Here is a 14,854-nt window from a genome sequence, read left to right as displayed (position 1 = left end):
TCCAAGTTACTTCTTGGGTCTTGTCATTCCAGCAGCTGCAGCACCGCGTCCCAATATCAGCCTTAAGCACCCCACTCCGACCGCCATCTCTTGTCCTTCCAGTGCCCTCTGTCCCGTTCCCTGATCCCCACAGCCTGTGACTCCCCTGGAACCTTGGGGTCCATTTCTCTGACTCATAGCCCTCATCACAACTACACCATTACATATGATTCTTTTTTTTTAAGTTAGGATAAAGCACAACATCAAATTCACCATTTCACTTCCTTTGCATATACTCTGGAGTCTCTTACTTAAGAGTCAAATCCAACTTCACCAACTCCTGCCCTGTACTTGGCACCTGAATGTGACTGGAGAGACATACATAAGCCCCCTGATGGGGTCTCCCTGTCCAGGAGCACCCACTTCTGCCGGCCTCACCGGCTTCATGCTGCCCAGCTGTCCGGCTGTCCCTCCTCCAAGCACACCCTTTCCCGCTGTGCTCCCCACGCGAGTTTCCACATCTGCTGTCCTCCCCCACCCTTGCTTCTCTCACTGTGCTGAGACACAGAAGCTTCCAAAGAGCTTACTTAGCCTGGAGAACTCAGAGGACCTGCCTTGTCCTAGGAAGGGTAGAGGTGAGCTGAGCCAAAGGCGGAAGGCCCCATCTGTGTGCAGAGGACTGCAGGTTTCTTGGGGGAAACAGGGCCCAAAGTGCGTGGCATTGAGAGGAGATGATCTTCAAGGCTGGTCTGTGATCAAGGATCTCACAGTCAAAGCCAGGCTCAGCCTCTCCCGTGTCCCCACACAGCACAGCCTTCACTCCTGGGCTCAAAGAGCTGCGGCAATGACCGACCGGCCTCATGAAGACTCACCGGGGAGGAGGCAATAGGGAGCAGACGGAAGATGATGGCCTCGGGACCTGCTAGGTGCACAGGCCCTGGTCCCACAATCTTTTGTAATTAACGCCAGCTGGTGCCCCCCCAACCATGAGTCCCCTCCCAGTAGCCCTTCAGCTAGCCCTGACCCCGCCCTTGCTCCCAGATCTGGGCTTTTGCTTTGGCCATTGCAACCTAGTCTGTCTTAGGACAGGGCTGTGACAACGAGGCTTTAACGCCCTACCCATCTCTCCAGTTCTTCTGGGGTCCTGGCCTCCCCCAGGTCCTGAACCCTCTGCCCCGGGTAGGGTCTCTGCAGGCACCACAGTGAGATGACTCTGAGCTTAGACTCCAGAACAGGACTTCTCAGCCTTCGCACCACTGACATCTGGGGCTGGAGACTTCTTTATTGCGGGGGCTGTCTCACATAGCCTGCGATGTTGGTACCATCCCCTCCCTGTCTCTACCCAGGAAATTTGACCAAGACGCCCCTCCCTCCTGCCCCATCCTCCAGTGTGACAAACAAAATATCTCCCAGCGCTGTCCTTTGTCCCTGGATGCCATTGCCCTGGGTGGAGGACCACTGATCTAGCGTCTGACGGTCCCGGGTTCACACTCAGCTCCCACCTTTGCACAAGTCCCTTCACCAGTCTGAGCCTCGTCTCCCCTGTTCTTAAGACAGGAAGCCCTACACCTGACTCACAGGTAGATGTGAGGCTTAACGTGAAGTCGTGCACGTGCAGAGCTGGGGACAGGGCCTGCCACAGAGGAGACGCTTAGCCCTCGCCACGATTAGGAGCTCCTGGATGCTGAGCCCTTCTGACCCTGCAGGTGTGGCTCTCACTGCACTGCCTTATCTCTGGGTCTGATCCTACTGCCCAACGGTCCCCACCTAGGAGACTGGTGAAAACAGGGAGCCCTCAGAGGCCCACCACTGCGGGACCATCCCAAATACCGCAAGGGTACCTCTGAGGGCTCCGCCGGGCAGTTATTCATAGTGGCTAATTCTGGTGACTCTGGGTGCCCACGCAGAGCCTGCATTCTGCCCCAACTGCTGGAAGCTTCCTTGAGCATGGGAAGTGGCTTTGAAATGCAGGACGGGTCCTACAGGGAAAGCTCATGTGTGCGGCCCAGAAACGTGGTAAGGACTGCAGGAAAGGTGGTTGGGGGGGCATTCAGAAGCCACCAAAAGCACCAAGGCCCATGGACTCACACCTAAGGATCCATCAGGGCCGGGAAAAGCTGAGGTTCAGAAGCTGGGGTGGAGGCATCTGGAGGAGAAGCTGGGCCTCCCCCCGCACCTGTCCCCTTCCTCCTCTGCTGTCCTGCCACTCGTTTAGTGAGCACCTATTGTGCGACCGCTCAGTGCCAAGTGCTGCTGGTTCCACGCGGCCCCACGTGGGGAAAGCGACAGCCGGGCGAGGGGCTGGGGTTCTAGAGGCCAAGGGACAGAGAGGACCTCGGTCTTTCCTGCAGTGTGCATGAGCCTGGGTCACCTCCCAGACGTTCTGGTTGCCTAGAGCTTATCTTCTCGCTGCTCCACGAGACAGGGCTCAGATCCCAAAGGCCACCATCACAGTCCCCCTGGCACAGGTGGAATCGTGTCCCCCCATCACCACTGAACTCGTTTGGTGAAGTCCTAAACCCCCTCCCTCAGAACGTGTTCTTACTTGGAGATGGGGTCTTTACGAAGGTAATGCAGTTAAAATGAGGTCAGTAGGGTGACCCTAATCCAGGTCCTAGGACAGGGGAAATTTAAGACACAGGGCCAGAGGGAAGATGTGTGACTGGGGGAAGACAGCCGTCAGCAAGTCAAGGAGCAAGGCCCGGGCAGATCTGCCCTCACAAGGAACCTCAGAAGGAACCCAGCCCGCTGCCGACACCTTATCCTCCAGCAGCCTGCCTCCGGAAAACACATTTCCAGGCTTGAAGCCCCCCAGCCGGCTCTTTTGCTAGGGAAGCCCTAGAAGACTCCCCCACCTCCCAACACTGCCTTCCCTCCTCCTGTGTTGTTCTTCGTGTAACCGGCCTGCCCGTCCCAGAGCCACTGCCTGTCCCCTCGCATCCCCTTGTCTGCCTGGGACCACCAAAAGCACGGAGCTGACAATGTGCTTATGAGCACAAGGCAGGGCCCAGCCAGGGGCCAGACCTCCTGAGCTTGAGTCTTTCTGCCACCACCGACTGATGGGAATACAAAAGGGCCACGTTGTATCAACCTCTCTTCGCCTCAGTCTGTTTATCTGTAAAATGGGTACAGCACCGCTTCCGCTCTCACTGGCTTATTGTGCACAGCAAAATAGTATGGGGGGGGGGGGACATGCGCAGTTCTTGTTAAGTCCTAGGGGCCCAAATGAAGCCATCGCTTAGTTAGCACATTGCTCCTGGGCAAACACCCTACTTTGGACTTTGATTGAACTCACCCTCAGTTAAAACCTCGATTCCCTCTCTACTCTGACTGTGCCGAGACGTGTCTCCCACCCCCTCTTTCTAACGCTGCCTATCTGGATTCAAGAACAGGCGACATATAGTTTTACTCCTGTTGATTTTCATCTTGTAGGAATCAGCCCATTATCCCAGCTTGGGATCCTGTGAGTCTCAGTTCGGCTATCTGATACATTGGCCATCCCTTCCAGCTGTGAGTCATTCTAGATCCATGAGCACAATCTCCCTTCATCCGGGTTCATGCTGACCGTACCGGAAAAGGACAGACAGACAAACCCCTCTCTCCAGACAATCTACAACCTTTGGGCTGAGTCTTCAATTGGCAGCAAATTCACTCAATGGTAGTAACAGGCAGGGATGAGCTGGAGCGTCACGTTGGGAGTTTAAAACCAGCCGTGGTAGGAGTATTTATACCAGGGAAATTGGCAAATAATACAAATCAGATCTCAGCTCCCCCTTCCCACCCTGTCAAGAGCCAGTTGTTAAATATTTACCCGCACATTCACCCACGTTCATGTGTCACGCTCAAGATATTGGGAGAGACTTTGTCAAACACCTCCAAATTCACACGCACCTCTTCACGGAGCCTTCATAGCCTACCAAACAGTGCAGTATGCATTATTTAATTCGGTTCTTTCAACATCCCCGAAGTTAAAGGGCTGAATATCACTCTACCCACTATACCCATTTTAAAGATGAGGAACACGAGGTTAATGACTGTCGCAGAGCCAGACAGGGAACTTGTGTCAAAGGCGGGGCTCAGACCACTGTGTTCGGATCTCAACTGTCACTGCTATTTTCGGCTTGACATTGAACTGTGTCCCCCGCCCCCCACCACCCAGTCCCCACCGTTGATTGTCAAAAGTGCCCTGAATTCCGTCAACAGCCACTGTTCTGGGTTTAACACTCAATCTTTGAGGGGGATTCTGCAACTGGGGGTCCCACCTCCAGCCCCTCCTGTTAGTGGCGTATCACTGGGATCCCTGTTTCTACCTGGGGGAGGACCCTCGGATTTTTGATAAGACTCTCTGCGCTCTGTTTAAAGTTCACCGATGACAAGAGGCTGCTTAAAGTGACCGCAACTCAATGCAATCTTTCTCAGCCTGGGTTCCAGTGATGCCAGGGACCCTCGAGCTCTCCAGGCCAGCAGCGCGGACTTAGGGCTCTGGGCCCGAGGTCTAGACGAGGAGACCAATAGGGAGTGAGGCGTGAGAGGAGCCCAAGGAGGAAGCCGCAAAGCCGACAGGTTTGGCGTAGCCCACAGTGTCTTTCTCAAACACTTTTTTAAAATCCTAAAGGGAGGGGAGCCTGGGGGGCTCAGTGGGTTGGGCCTCTGCCTACGGCTCAGGTCAATATCTCAGGGTCCTGGGATTGAGCCCCTCATCGGGCTCTCTGCTCAGCGGGGAGCCTGCTTCCCCCTCTCTCTCTGCCTGCTTATGATCTCTCTCTCTCTCTCTCTGTCAAATAAATAAACAAAATTTAAAAAAAAAAATCCTAAAGGGGCACCTGGGTGGCTCAGTTGTTAAGCATCTGCCTTTGGCTCAGGTCATGATTCCTGGGTCTTGGGATCGAGCCCCGTAGAGGGAAGCCTGCTTTTCCTCTCCCATTCCCCCTGCTTGTGTTTCCTCTCTCACTGTGTCTCTCTCTGTCAAATAAAATCTTAAAAAAAAAAAAAAAAAACTCCAAAACTTTAAAATCTTAAGAATTGAGAGATTTCACCTAAAAAGCCAGATTTCTAGAATCTCTTAAAAAAACTGGAAATCTGGCAACACAAGCCCACTGATATACTTGGAAACAATGCGATGGAATTGGGGAGGGGCTGTCCCTTTTCGAAGTGGCAGGACTTCTCCAATTTACCCCCCCAACCCCCCATTTTGGGGTTGCAAACTCTAAACCCCTAGGCCCCCAGCAATGAATGTAAATGAGTGGTGTGAGCTTTAAGCACCAGGACAACTAGCCTTTGACCTTGGGTCTAGGTGCTGGGGTACCAGGGCTGGCTGCTTTGTCTCTTTGAGGGCCCATCTGGTCCGGGTCGCCGCACACCTCTCGGGGCTGGATGTGGTACACAGATCCCAACTGGGCCTCTTGCACTAACCATTGGGAAGTTACTCAACCTCTCTGTGTTTCAGTTGCTCATCTTGAAAACGATGATGATAATACCAGCATTTTCCTCATCGTCTCGGGGTGAGGGAAAATCAGCTAAACCATGACAGGTTCTTAAAACAGTTCCTAAAACTTGCAATAAGCTCAGTCAACACTGGTTGCCATCCTTCCGCCCAGGGCCTGCTTGGCTCTTCTCCATCCCGTGGGAGCTGCTCTGGAGTCTCGGGGGACGACTGAAGAAGAGTGAGGGCTGGATAGTGGGGGGCTCTAGCTCACCACCCAACTCTGCATCTGAGTTCAAGACGTGGGAGCAGGGAGAGAGGAGTTCTCAGCTGAGGGGAGGAAAGGCCCAGGGGCTGCTCGCTGACTCCAGGCCTGTATGAGCCCACAGTGTAAGGGCAGTGAGAACGGGAGCTGGGCCTGGAACCAGGGAGGACACGGTTACAGGGTCTGAGGATGACGCACGGACGCCGAGCACCACATTTTAACCCACGGGCCGACGAGGGGCGCTTTGGCATTCACCACGTGCTGCGTGTGGAGCTGAGTGCTCAGTATTTAGCATCCCTGTGGATCTTTCCAGAAGGAGCATCAAGACCCACCTTACACAGGGACACGGAGGCTCAGAGAACTACGTGCCTCTTCCCATGTCCGCCTAGCTGTTAAGGGGCACAGCCCACCTTCCAACGGAGGCTGGGGAGCCCCGAAGCCTGTCTGCCAGCACCAGGCAGCCCCACCCCCCTCCGGCTCTCCCAGTGGGCACCAAGGGCGAGAGCGGCCTGCCCAGGCCTCCAGGTGAGGAACGTCTGAGGAAGCCAGACCTGAATGTTCCCGAAAGCAGACCCAGGGAGTGTGGACAACCGCCTCCCAGAGCCAGTCAGATGTCATGGAAGCAGAAAGGGGTTCATTCTCTAGAACTCCAACGGGCAAGAGCAGGGTCACAGGAGGTCAGACTCCCCTCGCCATAAGAACAACTACGGCAGGGGCGCCCGGGCGGCTCAGCTGTAAAGCCTTCCACTCTTGATTTCAGCTCAGGTCACGATCCCAGGGTCAGAGCGGGGAGTAGGGGCGGATCAAGCCCGGTGTCAGGTCTGTGCTCGGTGTGGGGTCTGCCTGAGAGCCTCTCTCTCCCGCTGCCCCTCCCCCAGGCACGCTCTCTTCCTCTCTCTCGAAAATAAACAAGTAAATCTTTAAAACAAAACAAACAACTAAATTTTGCTTAGGAGCGTCTGTGAACAAGGGGAATAGGTCCTTTTGGAAGGGGACTGCTGCCCAGGCACGGGCCAAGGGCAATTCAGGAGTCAGCAGGCCAAGGTGTGTAGGAAAAAAGGCCCACCCTCGGGCTGTGGGGTATAGAGAGGGCAGGGTCGACCGTCCAGAGGGATCTCAGGGTCCTCTTCTTTTTGTTTTTTTTCCCTGTAGAGAGAGAGAGAGCACGCAAGCAAGAGAGCAGGGAAGGCGCAGAGAGAGGGGGAGAGAGAGAATCCTGAGTGGGTTCCACACTCAGCACAGAACCCAACGTGGGGCTCAATCTCGCAACCCTGAGATCATGACCCAAAACAAAATCAAGCGTCGGACTCTTAACTGACTGACTGAGCCACCCAGGTGCCCCTCAGGGTCCTCTTGAGTTCAGCTGTCAGAGGCACCTCCTGCCCGCCCCGCCCCCCCCATTCATATACGAAATATTTTTCTGGATTGTGCTGAACAGGACAGATGCCGCCTGTGCCTGTAAGGAGCACTACAACGAAATCTTTACGTTTTGGGTACATGCCACAAGCTCTAAGTAGGTGGGACTTCATACCTCATCAGGGTGCGAGAAAGTGTCCCTGGACGAAGTGGCATTTGAGTGGACACCGGAAGGATGGGCAGATTTGGGCCGGTGAAGGGAGCTGGAAGCGTGTTGCAGGCCAAGGGAACGGCTGTGGGAAAGCCCCGAATGAGGACAGGCACTTGAAGCCCGGGAGCAAACTGAAGACAGAGAGATCAGGTCTGTACTGCAGGAAACCTGGTGGGCGTGGGGGGTGGGCATGAGGGGGGGCCCAGACTGAGAGCGGGGCACCACTCAGTGGCCACCTCTGTGGTCCAGGCAGGAGACAACAGCGGCATTACTGAGACTTAAGCGGGTGGAACTGAGATGTGTCTAGGAAATCAAATCAAATCAAAGGAAGAGGGGATCGTTCCAGGGGAGAGACGAGGAACAGGGAGGGTCAAACGGGCTTGAGCTTCCGCGTGGCTCTCAGCACCATGGCCAGCCCCAGCCCCACCAGGGAGGGGACCCGCTGCTCTTGTCATCATGTGTTCACAGGGAGCCCTCTACTCTGCTCCTCCGGAGAGAAGACTCTGGACTAATCCTGCCACCTCGCCCACCCCGTGGGAGGGTCTCTCTGCCTGAGGAGGTGGCGCAGGCGGGTGGGGGGGGTCTGACATTTACTGGACAAGTTCCTCTCCTAGTTCGGGGGTAGTGACTTGGCGGCTGCCCCCTGCAGCCCACCCTTCCCTTTGGGTTGCGTCTGTTGGCAGGAGGGAGTCCCTCTCTACCTGATCCCACGCCCCAGACAAGCAAACCCAAGTTAGGGTGTAGGGTCGCCTGCTGCATCCCAGCTTCATGCTCAAGCTTCTTTCTCCAGCCCGGTGGGCCCTGCGGTGCAGCTGGTATGTCCCTGACACGAGGGCCCGCTTCTTAGCGGGCTTCCCCCCTAAGGTGTAAGGCAAGTGGCCAGATCCGCCCTCTACCCAGACTCGCTGCTGGGCGTGGTGCTGGGCGAGGTCTCTATGTTCCTACGAGGATACTACCCTTCCCCAGGAACGTGACTCCACTTCATCCCCGATTTTAAATAGACCCTCCTGCGGCCTGACAGTTCTCAAAACTATCGTAAGTACCAGCTTGTAGGGCTCTTCCTGAGGCAGGCCGTGTCTTCCTCTAGTCCTTCTAACTTACATCTTGGCGTTGACCATGATCAGCGACATTGCCACGGCTGCACAACACCGCGTGGACCTTTCCCTTGGCCTAGGAAACCTGCGCTTAGCCCCGCTCACGTCATCACACAGGAGACACTTCTCGGGGTCACAGGGCCCTAAATCACAGTGTCTCTGAGCAAACGGTCCGGCGTCCCGGGCAGTGTGAATGACACGTGAGCCCCGTTTTTCTCACTGCAGAAGGGGTCCTGGGACCTTGGGCTTGTGTTTTGGGCACTAATGTTATTCTCGGCTCCCACATATACCCCGTCCCCTGTATTCCCAGTGCCCTGACCTCCTCACTACAGGTGTCTCTGCAAAGTGCCCCTGACCCTTTCTGGAGAGAGCCGGAGCCCAGGTATGTTTTCCCGCATCTCCTTGTCTCCCCGCCGCCCATCCCAGTACGCTGCTCCTCGCTCCAGGCCCCAGAATGTTCTTTGGTCTGGAAAGAAGGCTGACATGGGAGATGATCCAAGTTTGTAAATTCCAGGAAAGGCGTGAGCGGGACACATGCTCCTAAGACACATGCTCAGATTTCCTGGAAGTTTAGGTAACCCAGAAATTGGTTTCACGGCCCAGGAAGCCGGTCAGGGGGTGGGCCGGGCTGAAGTGAGCAACTAGTCTCCCGCAGGGTCTTTGCAAGTGATCAATGCTCTGCGCAGCCCTTGCCAACCGGGGACACCACGGCCACAGCCCCGGCCTCCCCCGGAGTGGCTCAGCCGCGTGCCCACCAGCAGCGGGTGGCCGCCTCTGGCGAGGTTACCCACGAGGGCGCAGAATCCAGCGGAACCTGCGGGCCCTTCACTCTTCTCCGGCGCTTGCAACTCAGCCTTCTCTCGTGACACCTCCTGACACCGCCTCCCGGGACCCCCCTCCTGGTGACACCTTCAGCTCATTACCTTCGCCACTTAACGCTCCCTAATAACGAGCTCTCACTCGCAATCACACTGCCAGCGCCCGGGCGAAGACAGCCTCCAGCTGCTGCACGCCTGGGCCCGCGCCCACCGCGCTGTCTAGACGCGAGCGCGGGGCCTGTCAGCATCCAAATGACAGCACGTGCCCCAGCCGCCAAGCGTCAAAGCCGGCTCCATGCCGGGGACTGCACACGCTGAATGAAGCCCAATTTCATGTTAATGCGGCTCCAGAACAAAATGCCAGGAGCTTCCTCCAGCACCTCCCTCCTTGCCCCCTCACATGGGGAGGCCCCCGGGGGTGTCAGGACCGACCCTCCATTCACCTTGTGACCAGGTGTCGCCAGGATGTACCTGAAGCCCTCGGAGCCTCCAACCCTCCCCCCAAGGCTCCCCACCCCTGCGACCCATCCTTTGGGGTGATCACCTCCTTCAGGCACGGTCTGGATCAACCCTGGCCACCAACCTCCTGCTGCTGGGGAGGCGGCTTAGGGCTCAGCTCAGTGCACCCCAAATCAGCGGCAACTCACAAGGACTCGCCATGTGGGGGCGCCCCGGCTCTAGGGTACCCCCTGAGGACCCCCGCTGCTCCGCAAGTCTCCACCCTGAGACACGCCAGGACTTGCGAGAATTTTCGAATTGCCCAGAAAGTACACCGGCTTGCACCTTTTGTCTAGGACTCTGCGTTAAAAAACCGACCCCTGCAGGCTGGGGAGCCTGTCCATGCTTAACCTGAGGCAGTGGTCAGGTCGTGGGGAAGAGGCAGGACCTTTGTTTGCGGCCTTGACTCTGTTCCCCCAGCGGCCAGCATCAGGTGACAGCCCCGGGCTGCCCCAGCTGCCCAGGCAGAAGAGAGTTCCTCCGCTCTTTCTGAGGAAGCAGAAGCTGCGAGAGCGACCGTCATTTCACCCAGCCCCTGCCCCCTGAAAGCCCACTGCAGGCGCCCCTTTCGGGGCCTTTCCCCTTCTCAGAGCCCTGGGGTCTGAATGGTCCACTGGGGCGCTCCCCACAGGTTTCGGGTCCTGCGGGCAGGGACTGAGTCCCCCCAGCTCCCAGCCTGTCACAGGAGACTCCCATTAGTGACGTGGCCAGGATGATACACGGGGCTGGGCAGGCCTCAGACCCGGCTCCTGCCCTTCCCCACAGCCGAACGGGGCTCTGAGGCAGGCAGCCTTTCCCCCCAGGCTCTTGGTGCTTCCTTCTGGACCAGGGGCGCCCATGTGGTCCTAGCCTGGCCACACTCCTTGTATTCTGCCAAGAGGAGGCCCAGGAAGGTCCAGCTCTCATGTGATGGGCCTGGAGCGCCTCTGAGTCGGAGGCCTGCCGGGGGGCAGCACCAGGCTGACCCCACCAAGGCCACGTGACAGGCTGCCGCCACCTCCCCCTCCCACGGAGAACAATCCCCTGCCTGGGTTCTGGAAGGATTTTAGAAGTTTGCCAAAGCAGGTCTTGGGTTAGGTTTCCGGAGCCCAAGTTGTGCTGGGCGTCAGCGGGGTCCCCCCGGCCAGCAGCGAGCGTGTGCGGACACACGGAGGTGAGGATGGGGGAGGTGTGTGTCTGTGTGTCTGCGAATGGGAGGAAATGAAATGACCCAGAGCCCCAGGCCCTTTTCACCTGACCCCCAAAACTGGTATCAGGCCCACCGGGTTCCTGGCTCAGAACGGCTTTGATAGGCAGGACCTAGGGAGCCAGGAGGAGCCGGGCCCTCAGGAGAGGCGGTGCGAGGGTGGAAGGAGACGTCAGCGGGGGGGGGGTGGGGGTGGGGGGGGGGTGGCCCCAGCGGTGGGAGGGGATGGGAAGAAGCAGTGTCATAGGTCTGCCTTGGGCAGGGCAGAAATGCCCAGAGGGGGCCTTTGGGTGACCAGAGGCCAAGAGCCAGCACCTCTCAGTGGGGTCCCAGGGCTCCTGCTCCTGGGTTTGGGGCGGGGGGCAGCGCCTACCTGTACCACGGCGGGCGGGTGCTGAAGGCCTGGGGTCATAGGTGGCGGGTCCTGCAGCGGGGCAGTCATCCAGTGCTCCCTCGGCGCCCGGGCCCAGAGCCCACTGCGCCTGCAGCACCAAGCGCCATTGTGAGGAGAACCTGAAAGGAGAGGGCAGTGGGAGGGGAGGGCCAGAGCCTGCGCCCCGAAGGCAGAGTCCAAACGGACTTCCGAGGGCTGGTGAGGAAGCCTGAGGGGGTCGGCCGGGTGGACCACGCTCCGCTCCGTGACAAGGAGGTCTGAGAAAGAAAACAGGAAATGTGTGGAAAGGGACCAGGATGGAGGGGACAGGCAAGGGCCAGCAAGGGCTCGTGGGGAGGTCGGGGCGGGAGCAGTGTGCGAGCAGGAAGCAGTCAGTGCAGACCAGGTCTTGAGGGACCGAGCTAGAAGGACAGAGCAGAGAACCCAGGCAGGACCCGGGCCTGGCAGGGGAGGCAAGGTTTGGGGACTTGGTGATACGCGGAGGAGGGGAGGAGCTTGGCCTCAGAGGCACAGGGCATGACTGTCAGGCCCAGATGGGACCTGGATGGCTCGTGGAGCCCAGAAGGGACGTCTGAGGGAACCCCGGGGTGGCAGGCACCTGGAGTAGGCCTGTCCTCAATCCGCCCACCATGACCAGGCCCCCCCACCCCTCGCTGCCCCTCCCTGTGGTTTCAGGCCTCCTGCAACAGCCACAAGGCCACAGGCTGGCCTCAGGACCCCACTTGTGAACGCAAGTCCTTGAGCAGGTGGAGTGTAGGGGATGAGGAAAGGGCGTCGCTACAGGTATGGGGTGGGGGGGCTGGCGGCTATGAGTGGTTCAGGGTCACACGTAGGCGTAGGCGTGATGGCCAGGAGGCTACTCCGAGAAGTGTGAGGGGGCGGGGCCAGCAATGAGAGGAGGAAGACGCTAATGGGGAGAGGTTACAGTGGGGGTGGGGGGGAGGGGAAGGGGGGTGCCCTGCAGGAAGGCTGAGGACAGAGGGACAACCTGAATGGGAGAGAGGTGTCCAGGTGGGGGAGAGGAGGGAAGGTGCCAGGCAGAGGGAAGGAAGGAAGGTGCTAGGCAGGGCAGAGGAGGGGAGATGCCAGGCAGAGGGAAGGAGGGGAAGTGCCAGGCAGGGGAGTGGGTAGGAGGGAGAGGATGCCAGGCAGGAGCAGGATGGGAACATGCTAGGCAGGGAGGGGTGGCAGGCGAGGGGGAGGAGTAGGTGCAGGCTCGGGGAGGAGAGAAGGTGCCAGACATGAGGGAGGAGAGGAAGGTACCAGGCGGAGGAGTGCCAGGCGGAGGGAAGGAGGGGAAATGCAGGTGGAGGGAGGACGGGAAGGTACCAGGTAGGGGAAGGAAGGAAAGATGCCAGGCAGAGAGGAGAAGGGGGAGGTATCAGAGAGGAGGTAAGATGGGAGTTTGGCAGTCATGGAAGGGGTGCAAGAAAGGGGGTAGGGGGAAGCGAGAACCAGGCAGGGGTGGGGGAGGTGCCAGGCAGGGGGAGGAAGAGAGTGAGGAGGGGGGGAGAGATCAGGAGAGGAGGAGGGGATGGAGATGCCAGGCGGCGGAGGGGGGTGGTGCCAGGTAATGGGAAGTGCCAGGTAAGGGTAAGGAAGGGGTGAGAAGGAAGATGCCAGGCAGGGCGGAGGAGGGATGCCAGGCAGTGGGGAGACCAGAGAGATGCCAGGCAGGGAGGAGAGCCGGGAGAGGCCAGGGGGGGCGGAGGGGGATGTCAGACGGGGGTGGGGGGGGGAGATGCCAGACAGGGGGGAGGAGGATGCCAGGCAGGGAGGAGAAGGGATGCCAGGCAGGCGGGAGCAGAGGAGATACCAGGCAGGGGGGAGGAGGGATGCCAGGCAGGGGAAGGAGGGATGATGCCAACAGAGGCAGGACGGGTACTGCCAGGCAGGGAAGGCAGGGGCGCCGGCGCAGCGAGGCCGGGCGGCGTCTCCGAAAGGGCCTGGGGGCCGCGCAGCGCGGGTCGCTCACCTGCTCCCCCGGGACCCCGGCCCCGGAGCACGGCCGCCCGCTCCCCGCTCGGCGCTCGGCTCGGCCCGGCGCCTGCGCCGCTGCAGCCCGGAGCGGGGGAGGCTCAGGGAGCGTCTGCAAAGAGCGAGGAGCTTAATAATGAGTTAGGGATCAGAGCAGGCAGCGTCGCCCATCCATCCGAATGTGCGATCACCACGTTGGGAGCATCGCCACCCGCCCTGGCCAAGTCCATTGTGATCCTCGGTCCGTGCATATATGATCCTCAGGTCTGTGGGGGCCCCTAGGCGCCCACGGATCCACACAGACCTTCGGAGCATCCTAAGTGACCGCAGACAGTACCTGCTCTCGAGACCACACGAGCACACATACATACACATTTGCACATACACGGGGGCGGGAGAGGGGGTGTCTGTTCCACTCCACGTTCAGAGCCAGGCACTGACTGATGACCCGTGTTCCTACCTTTACACACTAGCCCTTGCCCCACATCCAGTCACAGGAGCCAACCCTGGTCACTCCATGGGGGTCTCCCAGGAGTCACTGTCGAAGGACCAGTAGCAGCCAGCTCAGTGCCTGGCATTTGGTAGGGGGTCAGCTCTTACCTGCTAAAAGGGATGAGCCTCAGACAGCCTTAGGCAAGGTCCAGAGCTAGTGGGAGCCCCCGCAGGGAGGAGCCGGCAGGTAAGGACTTTGAAGGCAGGGTCCTGGCAGGCCTGAGGTGGAGCTGTGATAGAGACCCAGGTCGGTGGGGTCCTCGCCCCCTCAGATTCCACCTCTGCCCTGGATGCCTATTCCAGCCCCATCTGGGCCACTCCCTTGCACTGCGGGCAGTTGGGGTTCCTGGGCTCCAAGCGCTGCCTGGGCCTCTACTGCCACTGACATGAGCTGACTTGGAGGTTTTTCCACCTCCGCTGTTTTTTTTTTTTTTTCCTGGTCATTATGTTTTACTTCATTCTTTTTCTAATTGTGTTAAACTACACAGAACACAAAATTCACCATCTTCGCCTCTTTTCAGTATGCGGGTCAATGCTGTGAAGTGTATTTTCCTTGCTGTGCAGACCATCGCCAGAACTCTTTCATCTTGGAAACCTGAAACTCTGCCCATTAAACAATTCTTCTCTCCCCCCAGACCTTGGGCACCGTCGTTCTACTTTGTTTCTATGAATTCGATTACTCTTGGGTACCTCATATGAATACATTCATATGCGTTTGCCCTTTTGTGACTGGTTTATTTCACCAGACAGCACGTCCTCTCGGTTCGTGCACGCCGTCCCCAGGGTCAGCACTGCCTTCCTCTTCAGGTGGAATGAGCTTCCACTGCGTGGATCGGTACAACCTATGGATGGGTGTCAACCACGTTTCGTTTATCCATTCGTTTCTCCATGGGTAATGTTGCTCACACCGCCTTTAAAACAGGCTGCCATTAAACCGGACAGAAACACACTCCTGCGCAGCCCTGGGAAGACATACTCGCCTCCCAGCCCCTTTCAGCACCTGTCATCCTATCTTCAGGACCCTTTGCCAGAGGACAGCAGATCTTTGGCTATTCAGCAGACTGACTGTGGCCTTTCTACCCAAATTTGCTTACGTAATGCGCTAGCTCAGACGTATTCGTGTGTTCTTTCTAGTGAAGGGTCCCTGCTAACAGTTCCATGC

At 58.2% G+C, this 14,854-nt stretch overlaps 1 protein-coding gene across 1 annotated transcript in view; it reads right to left on the bottom strand.

Annotated features, from left to right (window-relative positions):
- Positions 1–13,298, bottom strand: part of SMARCD3 (SWI/SNF related, matrix associated, actin dependent regulator of chromatin, subfamily d, member 3) — a 29,242-nt gene extending 15,944 nt beyond the window's left edge. Inside the window, exons 1-2 of the mRNA XM_046020509.1 lie at positions 13,199–13,298; positions 11,203–11,342 (exon numbers count right to left, since the gene is read on the bottom strand). Coding sequence (XP_045876465.1) covers positions 11,203–11,271 — 69 coding nt within the window. The 5' untranslated portion in view covers positions 11,272–11,342; positions 13,199–13,298. The remainder of the gene's footprint in view (positions 1–11,202; positions 11,343–13,198) is intronic.
- Positions 13,299–14,854: the final 1,556 nt, after the last annotated feature.

Source organism: Meles meles, chromosome 10, assembly GCF_922984935.1.
Source record: "Meles meles chromosome 10, mMelMel3.1 paternal haplotype, whole genome shotgun sequence".
Lineage (NCBI taxonomy): Eukaryota > Metazoa > Chordata > Mammalia > Carnivora > Mustelidae > Meles > Meles meles.
The sequence above is the reverse complement of the archived record's forward strand: the minus strand, read 5'-3'. Positions and strand labels throughout refer to the sequence as shown.